Genomic DNA, 14119 nt, shown 5'->3' with positions numbered 1-14119 from the left:
AACTGTATTATGGTCCAATAATTCGACCGTGGGCCTAGTGATTAGTAACTTGTAAATCATACATACGGCTCAATAATTAGTGTTGCACTCTCATACTTTTACAGACATTCATGGATAAATATTAGTGTTGAATAAATTAAATGAATGTAAAATAAATAGGAAAGGGAAGAAAGTAGGAGCTATGAAGAGAGAATAAAACAAATGATGCAATAAAATAAGAGTGATTGAATATTTTATTTTTTTGTTAAAAAAAATATGACTCAATTTTATTAAGACCTCTCAAAAAGAAAAACGTCTCAACTTAATTAGGACGAAAGGAGTTAAAAAAACGTCTTCTATAAGAATTAAAACCAATGTTTTAAAAATCAGACCGGACCGGTCGGTTCGACCGCGAACCGGTAGGCAGTCCGGTCCGGTTCACCCCTAAAACCACTAGCACATTGAACCGCCATGAACCGGTGGAACCGGAAACCGGTTTTTCAATTTTTCAAAATATTTTTTTAAAAAAAATTTATTGTTGCTAGGACTTGAACACATGACCTCATCTCTAAATATCAACTTCTTTACCACTCCACCACATGATCATTTTGAAATATTATGAACATTAATTATCCTTATACATTAAATCTGAAATTCTTTTTCCACCAGAACTAATAATTCATATTAGTTTTGTATTCTTTTAAGATAATTCATTTTAATTTTATATTCTTTTAAGATAATTCATTTTAATTTTATATTCTTTTAAGAAATTGTTAATTATAACATATTTCTTATATTTTAATTATATTTTTACAATCACTAATATTTTACAATATATGAGTTTATAATTATACATAGAGTTTAATACTAGTTTTTATATTGTGTATTATAGTTTATTATTGTATTCAAACTTAACGTCATTAAATATTCTAATATACTAGTATAAGACTTGTTTTCTATAATAATACTATTAAATGTATAATACTATAATATTTATTGATAAAACATTTAATTAAATTTTATTATTTATGACTAAATAAATAAATATATATGTATAAACAGTATTACGGTTCACCAATGGTTCGATCAGTGAACCGGTTGAACCAGTGAACCAGTAACGACGCCGGTTCGCTTGTCGGTCCGGTTTTTAAAACATTGATTAAAACCACCATTTCAAAATCTAGTCATAAATAAATGCTGAAATAGCCATTAATAAAGCGGTAGGCTTTTTGCGCAGACGCTACGTGGCATTTTCTCAGCCAATCCAACAATTTACCTCTCTAGCTCCACTATCCTGCGCCAAGTGCGCATCGGACACGAAAAACACCTCTTTAAACGGCTACTATCGAACCACCTCACTAGGCGCATAATAGTTCAGCCCCCTTCTATAACTTTATGGCGGGAAACAAGTCAACAGTTTAAAAACCGCTCACTTTCCGAATTCCAACTGTCACTAAATGCGCTTCCCCGGTATCCCGCCCCCGACGACAATGGCATCATCCGGGTCGAACTCTCTGATTTGGTTCAGGAAGGGGCTCCGCATTCACGACAACCCGGCGCTGGGGTACGCGGCCAGGGGGTCGACCGCTTTGTACCCGGTTTTCGTGATCGATCCGCGCTACATGGAGCCCGACCCGAGCGCCTTTTCCCCCGGGTCGAATCGGGCCGGGTTGAACCGGATAAGGTTCCTGCTCGAGAGTCTGGCGGATCTCGACCTTAATCTTAAGAAACTAGGATCGCGTTTGCTGGTGCTCAAGGGTGAGCCCACCGACGTCTTGTTTCGCTGCTTGAGTGAGGTACTCAATTTAGCAATTTTCAGATTTTTTTTCAGAAATTGAATCTGAGTTTTGAATTGAAACAGTCGATGCTATATTTGGCGAACAGATAATATTAAGTAGTAGCTTCATCAAAAGTTTGATCTAAGCTGGAGTTAAAATCTGCTTTCTAATCCCTATTGTGGGAATTCTACACTTTGAACTTGTGCATTTGGAGTCAGTGGATGAATATGTAACTACTGCCTGCTTTTCTTGAAGTCTCGTTGATTATGATCATAATTCTGCACCGGGAAGTTATATGTGATATTAAAATTGGGATTTGGGACAAACTGAACAAACAAATTCGTGTTTGTACATCTTAAGTTACCGAGCTCTAGTCGACATGATTAGTCTGCACTGCAGTGTATTTCTAACTTTGTATGTTGTAAGTGTATATCCTAATGTCATTTATTTCATTCTGAAACACCAGTGGAGCATAAAGAAGCTGTGTTTTGAGTTTGACACTGAGCCGTATTACCAGAGTTTGGATGACAAAGTCAGAGTAAGTGTTTTCGGAATCATAATGCATTCTTTGCTAGTCATAATGTTACTTAGGAAATAGCCATAATGTGTTCTTTGAATGCACGAGGATTTAGCAGTGAGGATTTAGCAGTTTTTGACTTTTCATCAATATTCTATAAGAAGAGGTTTAACATTGGTTTGTACAGAAATATGCTACTGCTGCCGGTATAGAGATTTACTCTCCAGTGAGTCATACACTCTTCAATCCTGCAGATATCATAGAGAAGGTTAGTATGCTTTGTTTAAAATTTAGTGGTTTCCTACTGCTCATCTTTAACGTATTGTTTTCATTGACCCCATTTCATTATTTGATCCTAGAACGGTGGAAAGCCACCTTCGACTTATCAGTCTTTTGTCAAGCTAGCTGGGGAGCCCTCTTGGATCTCATCTACACTTCTTAGTGATCTAAACCGGCTCCCATCAGTTGGAAATGTGGGGAATTGCCCTATCATTGAAGTCCCATCAATCAAGGAGCTTGGCTATGAGGACACACCGGAGGTATGCAATGACTTCTTCATTAAAAAGTTTGCCTAATCCAAACTCTTTGTAACAAACAAACACCGATTAACAGGATGAAAATACCCCCTTTAAGGGTGGAGAATCAGAAGGATTGAGAAGGTTGAAAGCTTCTATGGAAAACAAGGTATTCATGAGTACAATCTCCATTCTCCCAACTCTTCTTAAAGTTGCTGTGTTTATGGTGCATATATCTGTCAATCTGTAATAATATATTCTGAAATACTCTTGAGCTATGACTCTGGGCACTAAGCCTGTATTTAAAGGGTTAACCTCGGAATTTGATAAATTTTAGTACTCCATAGTTGAGATTCTGCTGGCTTCCCTTTAGTCTACACATATTGTACATGATATTCCTAATTCTCGTTTTGCAGGAGTGGGTGGCTAATTTTGAGAAACCCAAGGGTGATCCATCTTCATTTATAAAACCAGCAACAACTGTTTTATCACCCTACTTGAAAGTAGGTTATGCATAGTTTTCTCATTTTTTTTTTAATTTTCTTGAATCCCCCTAATCTTTTCTGTTTCCAAATTGTTGGAAGTTTGGCTGTGTTTCTTCCAGGTACTTTTACCAATGTATACAAGAGGTTCAGAGAAATTGCAAAAAGCACACATCTCCCCCAGTTTCCCTTCTTGGACAGGTTAGTTTATTATTTGTATAACAGCCAATGTCATGAATACGTCGAACTGACACTCTGAGTTGTTGTAGCTGTTATGGCGAGATTTCTTCTACACGGTCGCCTTTGGTACTCCTAATTTCGATCAAATGAAGGACAATACAATTTGTAAACAGGTACTGATAATGACTACTACATTTTATGTCTTGAATTAAAAAACATGATATATCCAGGAAGATTGTGTCTCTCTGTTGTATCTTTTGTTCTTTCTTTGAAATTAGACACTCATTTATTTGTTTCCTGCTGTCATTCTTGAAATAATATTCCATGCTTTGTCTCAATCGCTACAACTTCTGAGTGGTAATGGATATAAACATGTTACCGAAAGAAATCTACCACATATAAAGAAATCTCAAGAGTAGACAATGTGTTATATATCGTGGTATTTTAATTTAAATTATTTTGTACAGATACCATGGAAAATTGACGACGAACTGCTGGCTGCTTGGAGAGATGCCAGGACTGGATTTCCTTGGATTGATGCCATAATGATGCAGGTCAGATTTGAAATTTGCCAAAATTTTCAAGTCTTTCGACTTGTCTGCTAGTTCTGTCATGGATTGCTTTGGACAACCTTTACATCTACGCTTACTTTTTGGTCCAGCAGCTTAGGAAGTGGGGCTGGATGCACCATCTCGCCCGACACTGTGTTGCTTGTTTCCTTACCCGTGGAGATCTGGTAAGTAACTTCAGAAACATCGGTAACATCCAGATACATATATAGTGTTCGGTTGACAATGTTGTGGCTATCTTCACAGTTTGTGCATTGGGAAAAAGGACGTGATGTTTTTGAAAGGCTTCTTATTGATTCGGACTGGGCAATCAATAACGCAAACTGGATGTGGTTATCATGCTCATCTTTCTTTTATCAGGTCTGGGAAAAACTCTTACCTATTTTCTACATAGGTGATAAACTGAATTCTGATCATCTTTCTTGTCTTTCTTTCCCAGTATAACCGTATATATTCTCCAATTTCTTTCGGGAAAAAGTATGACCCTAATGGCAATTATATCAGGCAGTTTCTCCCCATACTAAAAGGTATGCCCATACATTGCTCTACGTTCTTCAAATTTTCATGCACGATGGGTTTGAACTTTGGAGCCCACGTTTTTATTGCAAATTTGCAGACATGCCTAAGGAGTATATCTATGAGCCATGGACAGCTCCTATGAGCATACAAGTTAAAGCAAAATGCATAATTGGAAAGGATTATCCAAAGCCAGGTTTGTTGCCATACGATATATTCATACTAAAATGAAATCTTCTCATATTCTGTCATACCAGACCTTTTGGTATAACATGGATCGGCATTTATGGAATTTATACATACTGGTTTTTAGGTTTTATTTAAAAAAAATCTTGCTTTATCTGTATGCAGTGGTAGACCATAATCTTGCTAGTAAAGAATGCAAACAGATATTATATGAAGCATATGAGTTAAACAAAAGGCTCAAGGGGAACTTGAGTGGAGAAGATCTTGAGAATCTGAGGAATAAACATGAGGAAGACAAGAGGCCGCCCAAATCCAAAAGGCTAAAACAGACCACCATCGACTAAGAGGTTCAATCTGTCCTTAATTTGGAGTATTTATTTTTGCATGAAACTTTTGAATATCTTGTATGTCTGTAATCTTGAAGCAGAGGGGAGAGATATATGTGTAGTTCCATACAGTGATAATATATCTATGTAACTTTTGTGGAACTCACGTATGACGGAGCTGTCAATTAATTCGAGCTAGATGATTATGCCGCGCTACATGTTCATCACATCATCAACTAAACAAAATTGTAGTGTCTCAAACACCATAACAGCACTAGGGCAACAACTTGAATCATTATATATGGTTAAAGGGTTTGTTTAATTATCGCTGAGTGTTGTGATACTTAAACGAACAATAAATAGATGTCGTGTACCAGGCTCTTAAAATATGATAACTCACAATTATCGTTAGCTACCAAACACTCGATCAAGATAAATTAACTAATCGAAATTATGATAATTATCACTATTTGTATCATGTATCGTCGAAACATCCAAACAATGCCTAAATGAATAGTTGCAAAAAATTACACGATGATAAGGTACAAGATTTAACAATATGATGATCGTCAAAAGAATTAACAAAACATTTTATTTCAAAAATAATACTGCTACTCTAACTAACACTTCAAGCGGTTACTTTGAATTTTATTTTGGAAAACAAATTTAGTCAAAATATTTGATCCGAGGTTAATGTAGGGGAAAAACACGTGCGACAATCTCCACGCGTGTGAGTCAACCGCTAAAATTGAGCCACCCTACCCCTCTGCCGCCGCCGCTCACTCGTCTCCCAACTTTTACCTTTCTACCACCAACATTTTCTCTTCTAGAGTGAGAAACAAGCTGTCATCAATCAAAGGGGGGTGACCTTCGATCACATCCGAGACCACAATCGGATCCGAATCATGTTCAGACGGCTCGCTGTCCGCCTCCGCACTCTCGCCCCGCCCCGATCCGCTTCTAAAACCGCCCGATTCTCCGTCGGATCTTCCAGAGCATCGGAGAATGTCTTCCGTTCGGCCCCCGTTTTTTCACGCCTCTTCTCTTCTGAATCCGGTGTGCTTCTAAACCCTAATTTCTGCCCTTTTCAGGATCTTATCTATTCGATTTCGGTTCGCATGAATGTTATTTCAAGTGGTTGCGCGTTTTTCCTTTTGGCTGTTTGGTGATTATAAGGCAATGCTGTTTTTGGATAGGGAATGTGCCTAAAAAAGTAGAGGATATAGTGCCGATTGCTACTGGTCATGAGCGTGAAGAGCTTGAGGCCGAGATTGAAGTGCGTCATTTTTGCTGTTTTTGATTGATTGTTGCTTGGTTTTGATTATCTTACCAGAGTTTTGTTTGGTTCAGGGAAGGGACATTCTGGAAATTAACCATCCGTCTGGTCCATTTGGAACAAAGGTCAGTCCATAAATCATATTGTTATAGCTACAGTTTCGGTCGATGTTTTATCTGCTACGAGATTGTCTTAGGCTCTTAATAGTCTAGTAGTAATGAGAAGTTCTGTGGTGTATTAATTTGTTGAGAAGGGTATTTAAAGTGTGACGTGGCAGATCAATGTTGGGTTTAATGGGAAGGCGTCCTATCTTAGCTCGGACTTAACGTGGACTTGTATCAGACACCTGTGCTGTAAGATTATGTTTTGAATTATGAATATAGAGACATGCCACAGGAGCCACAATATAATTGCTGTGCTTATAGCTATTGTGGCTCTTTAAAAGTTAGTAAGTATTGTTTATCTAGGAGTGTTATGTTTGGAAAATCTGCTGTTTAATCTTAATAGATAGGTGCATAAGCAAGAAAAATCTGAAGGACCATCTTGAGTTGCTTTGTGGCCTTTTTACATCAATATATGTCTCATATAATACTCTAGTAAATGATCACAAAAACTCTCTGTGTGTGTGGAGAGAGAGAGATGAATAATCACTTTAGTCCATTTAAAGGTATTTTCAAAGTATTGACTCGCATATTTGCACCTTCTTATTAAACTAGTGTTACATGCATGTGAATGTTGATATGTTTACCTGATGCAAAACAAATGTTTCTAGGCCTTGTCTCATGGTAGTTAGTAGATATATGTGTTTCCTCTTTCAGTTACCCCTCATACCAAAACGAGTAACAATGAATTATGATACTTAAATATTGAATTGAAATTTGGAAGTTCCATATCCGGATGGTAAAAACAAATGTGTTTCTTTCCTCAAATTTACCACCAGTGTGCTGGTTCAGTAGACGAAGTGAAATGCAATTTTGATCCCCAGTCCTACTTTTGGCATGCTGCATTTACCCAGGTTTTCTTGGTTGTGTTGATTAAAGAGGCAATAATCAATGTTCATCCTTCCTACACCTACCCTTTGTCTTTTAGTTGGCTAAGTCTATCTCAGCGAAGTGCAAATCCAAAACAATCGCGTCAAAACACTGAGCTGCCTTATTATGATTGAGAAAGTAACCGTTTTGGGGATAGTTATTGAGTATTGACTTAGTTGAAATCCTGCTAATACCATTCAAATATTGTTGTATGTATTTGTATGATGAATATCTAAGCTCATAAAATTGTGTGCTTCATTATGTGTTTGTATTGTGTATATCTATGGTCATAAAAATGTGTACTTCATTAGCTCTCACATATTTTAGCATGGAAATAATATTTTTAACAAAGATTATAAGTATATGTTTAGTGTAAAAGATTTACATGACTTTGTAAATTTCTATCTGTTATTTATTGTAATTATAGCATTTTTAATGAAGTAATGGTCCTTGTCAGTAACTCTATTGTCTCTTATTTAGAAGATTATGGTGATATGTTTCATTAAATGCATCTTTTATATTCATAAAAATAAAGCAGGTCTAACATATTTCCCAAAAAGGCCTTAACTTGAGTAGGTGATGAACTAAGTCCATCAAAATCTATATGAGAGCCAGATCCCTTCCCTATCCTATTAAGCCAACCTTAAACCCAACCAGTTGTAATTTCTGTGCTTCTATTTTAGTGGTTTGCTCACGGGGAACTAGCAACTAGTCTGGTGACAGGTGATCTCTGGGTAGAAAGCCAGAATTTTGTATTTAGCATCTAATTTGGTAGTTTGTGTTGAGTAGTCCATCCCGATGCATTAAAAAAATATTGGAACAAAGAATTACCTAGGCATTAACCTATGGATGAAGTCTGTGTGTGACTGTGTGTATTAAATTTTATGCTCATCTCAACCTGTGGTTGCTGGCAGGAAGAACCTGCTGTGATCAAGTCTTATTACGACAAAAGAATTGTGGGATGTCCTGGCGGTGAAGGCGGTAAGCCAATATACGTCTATCTTTTGTACTATACAAATATTCTATTTCTGCATGCACCTTGAGTCTCTGACCATATGATCTGCACCTGTAATTTTGCAGAGGATGAGCATGATGTTGTTTGGTTTTGGCTGGAGAAGGGTAAGCCACATGAATGCCCAGTATGCTCACAGTACTTTGTGGTAAGTCCATGGAGCATTAAATTAGTAAATTTACTAGCATATGTGGGGAATATGCCAACCTCATGGACTTGTTAACAATTCATTCATCCTTAGTCGTTGCATGACATATCTACAGTTTTGCAGTTTTGCTATATTTTTTATCTAATGAGCGTAACTATGATTTCATAGCAACAATTTGTTTTACCATTCTTTAGTATCAAACTAGGTGCAGTTTACCTTTCTTGTTCGTTTTCAGACCTGATTAGTCCTCAATGCTGAACCACCTTTGATTTCCGGTGTTTAAATGCTGGGAAGCATGAAAGATTTAATACCCTGCTTTTGCCTCTATTTATTTTATTGTAAATAGCTTGTCTTTTTATGCCATGTGAAAAAGGAGGCCTTGTTAGACATTCGAAGTTCTATAAGGAAACCGTTTGTTAATGTCATTGTTATTTGGAATGCTTTTGCTAATTCTTTGCCTAGTGTGCCCTGGACTTTTAGGAGCATATTGAAACAGAAATTAGAAATTAATGTGTTAAAAGATAAGCCATTTTATTCTTATGTATGCTTTTGGAACTCCACAGTTATTGCCCTAAAAATGTCATGACCCCTTTATTTGTTGACAGCTGGAAGTGGTGGGCCCCGGTGGACCTCCCGATGGACACGGGGATGACGAAGATGATCATCACCACTGAAATTCAATACGGTCATAGATTTTGCTGGTAAAAGAAAGACTTGTTCAGGCGAGAGAATGATGGATCTTGTAATATTATTCAGGACTAGAAATATTATTGATTTTGCTTGGTTTTCTAAAGGATATGTTAGTCTTGGTGTTGCTTTGGCAACAATTGAAGCTGTTTCTCTTGGTTTTGGGGCTTTAAAGCATGATGGCTCATTCTGCCACTCCAAATACACTCAAAATAATTTATGCCAAATATATGTCTTCAAACGTGAAGATATGCATTTAGAGCTACCATGCTTGTGCATTTTCTCTATGTTTTTTGTTTAGAATTAAATAAATTGTCTTATTAATTTCAACTTTATATGTGGAATGATATTACTAATCTGTTTTCAATTTGTTCGATTATTTCAAAAACCTTTCTCAACCTTTTAGTTTTCTAGTTATGCTATTTATCTGCATCTCATTATCGATATTATGCTCATCTCATTGGATAAAATATATTTTGAAGATAATTCGAGTTGTAGAACATAAATCAAAAGGGAAAAAGTTCTAGATATTATTTCTAGCTTAGTAAAAATCTTACATAAAATATCTGGAAATAGTTTAGTCAAAATTTTAACCAAGTAGTAATGATCAATGGATCAATTGTGTTGATGATCTTAGTCATTGACCTAACACGTGTAAGCCTATAAAATGATATCAAATGAATTCAACTTTGTTTAAACAGACTACTTTTATCTAATACTTTCTCCATCTCATGTTACTTGCACTGTTGCTTTTCGGCTCGTCACAAACTCCTTATACTATTTACAATTTAAGTTAGAATTAATGCATTTAATTAATATGTTAGTTTAAGTTAAGAGCTCATTTATTAAGTGATGTCTCATTACACTTAAAATTCTTTTTTAATTACACTAAAAAATCAATCCCAAATTTACGGCCTAAAATTAAAAGTGCGAGTAACATGGGACGGACGAAGTATATTAGTACTACTTATTGCCAATAGTAAAAATTTATATAATAAAAATATATATTACTGCTTATTTTATGAATTTAATAATTGTGCATTGAATAAGAGTAAAACTAGTTTGTATTTTGTTATTGACGTGAATAGTTGAGACATGAATATTAATGTTGGGCCTAGAAGATAATGTTGGATAGCATCCATGAATTAGAGATGAAAATTCTTTGATTGTTTGATTAATATTGGTCAAGAGAATGTTAGGTACCATCTCATTTCGAATTGAATGGTGACTCAGGAACTATCAAGAAACATGTTAATTTGGGGTTGTGGGTAAATTGCAATCAAGTTGTTATTATCGCAATTCTCTAAAGATGCTCATGACATTTTACACCGTCCCAAATGTTGGGTACCTTCCATGACTTGGGGTGAAAAGCTCTTTGATTGTTTTCCATCCTTGATTGTTTTGGGAGTAGTTGATATGTTGTTCGCTTATTTGGTGAATGCAATTTTTTTGGAGTGTTATGGGGAAAATATAAAGTAAGTGACAATTATTTGATTGTTTTGGGAATGGGATCAAGCATCTCGTTTCTTAAATGGTTCTCCAGTTCTGGGTTAATTGGAACCGGCCGGTTAATTGAGGAACCGAGAATCAGAGAATTGGTTCTGACGGATTATTTTTTTATATAATTTAATATACTACTCCATAAATCTAACTTAATAAAATTAATATTGAATTGAAATAAAATAATTTGAATCACTGGCGGATTTTTAGGTCTAAACCGTGTTAAATTTACGAACTCTATTTTCTAAAGTATTTAAAATGTTTACACTTTTATGCTTTGAATGATCTACAATTATTTTCCATTCAATTTGATAAACTAACTACGGAGAGTAATATCGTAAGTTTGTTTTTTCATAAGTACAAGATTATTTGAAATGATAGAAATTTAATTTTTTAACAAATTTGATGTAACAATTCATTTAACATGCGATTAACTTGTTTGTGAATAATTTATTAATTGTTCTGTTTTAAGCAAAAAAGTCACAACAAGATTATTTAGTATTGAAAAATGAAATTTCAATTTAAAAACTTCTTTATATAAAAAATGCCAAATTTTAAAACTTCTGTTTTTTTAAAAAAATTTGCCAACATAAACTACTCTGACATACTAATTGTTAATTCGTTTGATGATTCTTTACGAAACAATACACTTGGTATCACTATTACCTATTAATTAACGACATGAATATTGTTGATTGCAGGTTTGTATTTTTTGTGTTTATTTGAATTTTTAGGTATTAGTATTTGTTTTATTTCTAGATGTTGAATTGTTAAGCTTTTTAATATTTAAATTATTTAAAATTACAAATCGGTTCCACTAATTATGAAAAATTGAAACTGGTGAAATAAGCAAGTCTATCTCTAAGGGAGGCACGAAACATATTTTGCAATAGATTTAACTTTCCAACTGTACTCGAATTCATCCAAACATCTTAACTTAAAAAAAATTGAGGTTACTCTTATTCCTAATCCAGTAGTGGTAAAAAGAAATGTTTTACAAAATCTCTAATAGTAGTAAAATGTGAAATATTTTATACTTCACAACTCTATTCATAATCCATTAATTTAAATTATATTTTAATTTATTAATTAAAGAATAAATAATTTAGCAATTGAAGTGTGAGTAACGGTAATTATGTTTTTCACCAACAGTATTTGACTTTGACAATGCATGATGTACTTGTGATTATGCTTTTAAATTCTCACATATTCTATTGGTTGACATTTGATTATGCAATTATATGCTTTTAACAGTTCAAATGTTTCAGAGTTCATTTGCTAAAACATTGAGGTTTGGACTGCCTCCTCTTCAGGCTTCTACAAATGCTGTTACTGCACTGCATTTCCTGCCTCATAACAACCATTGTCTTCTTAGTGCCTCTCTGGATGGGACTGTTCGTGCTTGGGATTTGTTCTGTTACCGAAACTTTAGAACCTTCGTTACCCCTACGCCTAAGCAATTTGTTTCCCTGGTAGCAGAGCAGAGTGGTGAAGTCATTTGTGCTGGAACTCTTGATTCATTTTGAGGTGTACATATTTGCTATCCATAGATTTCAAAGTTGAAACTTTCTCTGGCATTTCTCTATGATTTACTGATAAGATTACATGTAACATCGACTCCGGTCATTACTCCATCCTCTTGACGTTCAACCTGCACATTTATAAATACATGCAGGGCTGAGTACATGAGTACTCAGTGGACACATGCCAAAAATCAAAACATACATTATATAGTTGTCATCCATCTACAGTATCGCACGAGAGTTTTTCTTAAAAGGCCCGAGCATACTAAATTCTTTTGTGATCTTAAAAGTCCAACTGCAGTCTAAGTTCTTTCAAAACTCTCGCCAAATCTGAGAAACGTGTACCGTGAAGGTGGCCACCTTCAACGGACACCATGGCCGGCCAACCTTGGATGGCTCACAGCACCTGTGCACGTTATTCCGAACAGGATTTGCGGTCCTATTGAGAACCGAATTCGTTAAACTAGGATTGGCATCGCCAAAACCCACATGCATCTAGCCCCTAACAGATAGGCCTCAAAACAAAACATTTTATGGCATGACAACAACTTGAAAATAATCACTGCACCATTTTGAGAAAAAAGGATTTTTCATAATTTCACAAGTATTTGCTTTATATCCACACTATAATGCGGGATATTAAAAGAAAGCCCACATGATATGCTTATTCCTCAACTTAATTACTCGCTTTAGCCTCACTCGCCCTTGAGCAATTTATCATTTGAAAATTAATAGCGTAGCACACTAATTAGTACTTGAACTATTTCTTTTAAGAAAGAATGCATGCATTTCTCTTTTCATCATTTCATATTCTTCCCAATCTCCCAAATTAGGAACCCTAGATTGTGAAGAAGAAACAACGGCGTTTCCTCCGCTGCCTCACCATCACCGACCGGCCTCGCCGGCAATATACCGGCGTTTTCCCCTTATTTCTTTCTCTTTCCTTCCCCATCACTTAACTCCAAAACAAATCCCCAAATTTCCAAATCCCTAACTTGGGAATCGGAGATGCAGCGACGCCTACTCCCCCTCTCCAGCGAATTCCCGAGGCTTTCGACGAGCCCTGCTTCTAACCGGCTACTGCGCCGGTTCTCCCTCTCTGGTGGGGTCACCGCTGGTACTGAGGCGTCGCCTCTCCCCTCCGTTGGCTTCACTGGCATCGACACATTCTCGTTCGAGGAGTTGGGGCTTTCTCCGATCCAGGAGAATCCACCGGCGACAGAGATGGGGGGAGGACAAGGCGGGGGAAGGGCAGGGGACGGGGCGTCCCGGTGTACGCTGCTGACGTGGGGGAAGGATCCAGCGGGACCAAGAGGACCATCTGGAGCACAGACGAGTGCATCGCGGTGGCGAAGGCGTGGATCAGTGTGGTTGAGGATCCATACGTCGGGGCGAACCAGCACATCGACCGGATGTGGTGGCACATTAGCCAGAGCTACCTCCAGTTCAAACCGCCAACGAGGAAGCCCCACAACTCGGAGCAATGCCTGAAACAGTGGGATCGGTTGAAGTCAGCCGATTTGCCGGCATTTACACAAACAACCTCCGCTCGGCAACAAGCTGCATGTCCGCCGAGGATGTGAAGCTCCTGTCTCACCAGCAGTTCCCCGACGCCGAAAAGGGCTTCGGGGAATTCCGCTATTGGGATGTTTATCTCGTGGTGCAGGATTCACCAAAGTTCACTGCGGGTGTGGAATCCGGTTGGCCGAAGCGGACGAGGATCAGCGCATCCGGAGAGTACAGTAGCAGTGCTGGTTCCGCTAAACTCCCCCCCCCTCGCCGAGGCAGAGTTCCCCACTCCCTCGTTGTCGGCCGGCCGCCGTCGCCCGATTGGGCAAAGGTCCGCGACGCGTTTGTCGAGGGGAAGCACCAGCGGTTCCGCCGCCGAGGCCCA

The 14119-nt window shown here is 37.1% G+C and overlaps 2 protein-coding genes across 3 annotated transcripts; both read left to right on the top strand.

Annotated features, from left to right (window-relative positions):
* The first annotated feature begins 1342 nt into the window (after nucleotides 1-1342).
* LOC121805970 ((6-4)DNA photolyase-like) lies at nucleotides 1343-5266 on the top strand. 2 transcript variants are annotated; one of them, XM_042206026.1, is made up of 14 exons: nucleotides 1343-1775; nucleotides 2224-2295; nucleotides 2462-2542; nucleotides 2634-2813; nucleotides 2887-2958; nucleotides 3206-3292; nucleotides 3374-3472; nucleotides 3541-3624; nucleotides 3919-4005; nucleotides 4113-4187; nucleotides 4267-4380; nucleotides 4460-4547; nucleotides 4637-4732; nucleotides 4888-5266. In XM_042206026.1, the coding sequence occupies exons 1-14, from the start codon at nucleotides 1437-1439 to the stop codon at nucleotides 5064-5066; spliced, it is 1653 nt and encodes a 550-aa protein (XP_042061960.1). In that variant the 5' UTR covers nucleotides 1343-1436; the 3' UTR covers nucleotides 5067-5266. The 2 variants fall into 2 exon arrangements, with proteins under 2 accessions (XP_042061960.1, XP_042061962.1); XM_042206028.1 differs by having other exon boundaries at nucleotides 1347-1775; nucleotides 4116-4187.
* A 516-nt stretch (nucleotides 5267-5782) lies between these two features.
* On the top strand, nucleotides 5783-9467 carry LOC121805971 (putative cytochrome c oxidase subunit 5b-like). The gene is made up of 6 exons (XM_042206029.1): nucleotides 5783-6104; nucleotides 6245-6324; nucleotides 6399-6449; nucleotides 8270-8336; nucleotides 8436-8515; nucleotides 9121-9467. The coding sequence occupies exons 1-6, from the start codon at nucleotides 5954-5956 to the stop codon at nucleotides 9187-9189; spliced, it is 498 nt and encodes a 165-aa protein (XP_042061963.1). The 5' UTR covers nucleotides 5783-5953; the 3' UTR covers nucleotides 9190-9467.
* Nucleotides 9468-14119: the final 4652 nt, after the last annotated feature.

The sequence above is a fragment of the Salvia splendens genome, chromosome 5 (genome assembly GCF_004379255.2).
Source record: "Salvia splendens isolate huo1 chromosome 5, SspV2, whole genome shotgun sequence".
Taxonomy (NCBI): domain Eukaryota; kingdom Viridiplantae; phylum Streptophyta; class Magnoliopsida; order Lamiales; family Lamiaceae; genus Salvia; species Salvia splendens.
Note: the sequence above shows the minus strand (reverse complement) of the source record. Positions and strands in the feature narration are given on the sequence as shown.

Excerpts from the sequence above, each read along its gene's own strand:
- LOC121805970 (XM_042206026.1), top strand. The coding sequence starts at position 1,437 with ATGCGCTTCCCCGGTATCCCGCCCCCGACGACAATGGCATCATCCGGG. Across the intron at positions 3,473-3,540 it reads CAGTTTCCCTTCTTGGACAG|CTGTTATGGCGAGATTTCTT; the intron begins GTTAGTTTATTA and ends GAGTTGTTGTAG. Across the intron at positions 4,381-4,459 it reads GCTCATCTTTCTTTTATCAG|TATAACCGTATATATTCTCC; the intron begins GTCTGGGAAAAA and ends TTTCTTTCCCAG.
- LOC121805971 (XM_042206029.1), top strand. The coding sequence starts at position 5,954 with ATGTTCAGACGGCTCGCTGTCCGCCTCCGCACTCTCGCCCCGCCCCGA. Across the intron at positions 6,105-6,244 it reads CCTCTTCTCTTCTGAATCCG|GGAATGTGCCTAAAAAAGTA; the intron begins GTGTGCTTCTAA and ends GTTTTTGGATAG. Across the intron at positions 6,325-6,398 it reads AGCTTGAGGCCGAGATTGAA|GGAAGGGACATTCTGGAAAT; the intron begins GTGCGTCATTTT and ends TGTTTGGTTCAG.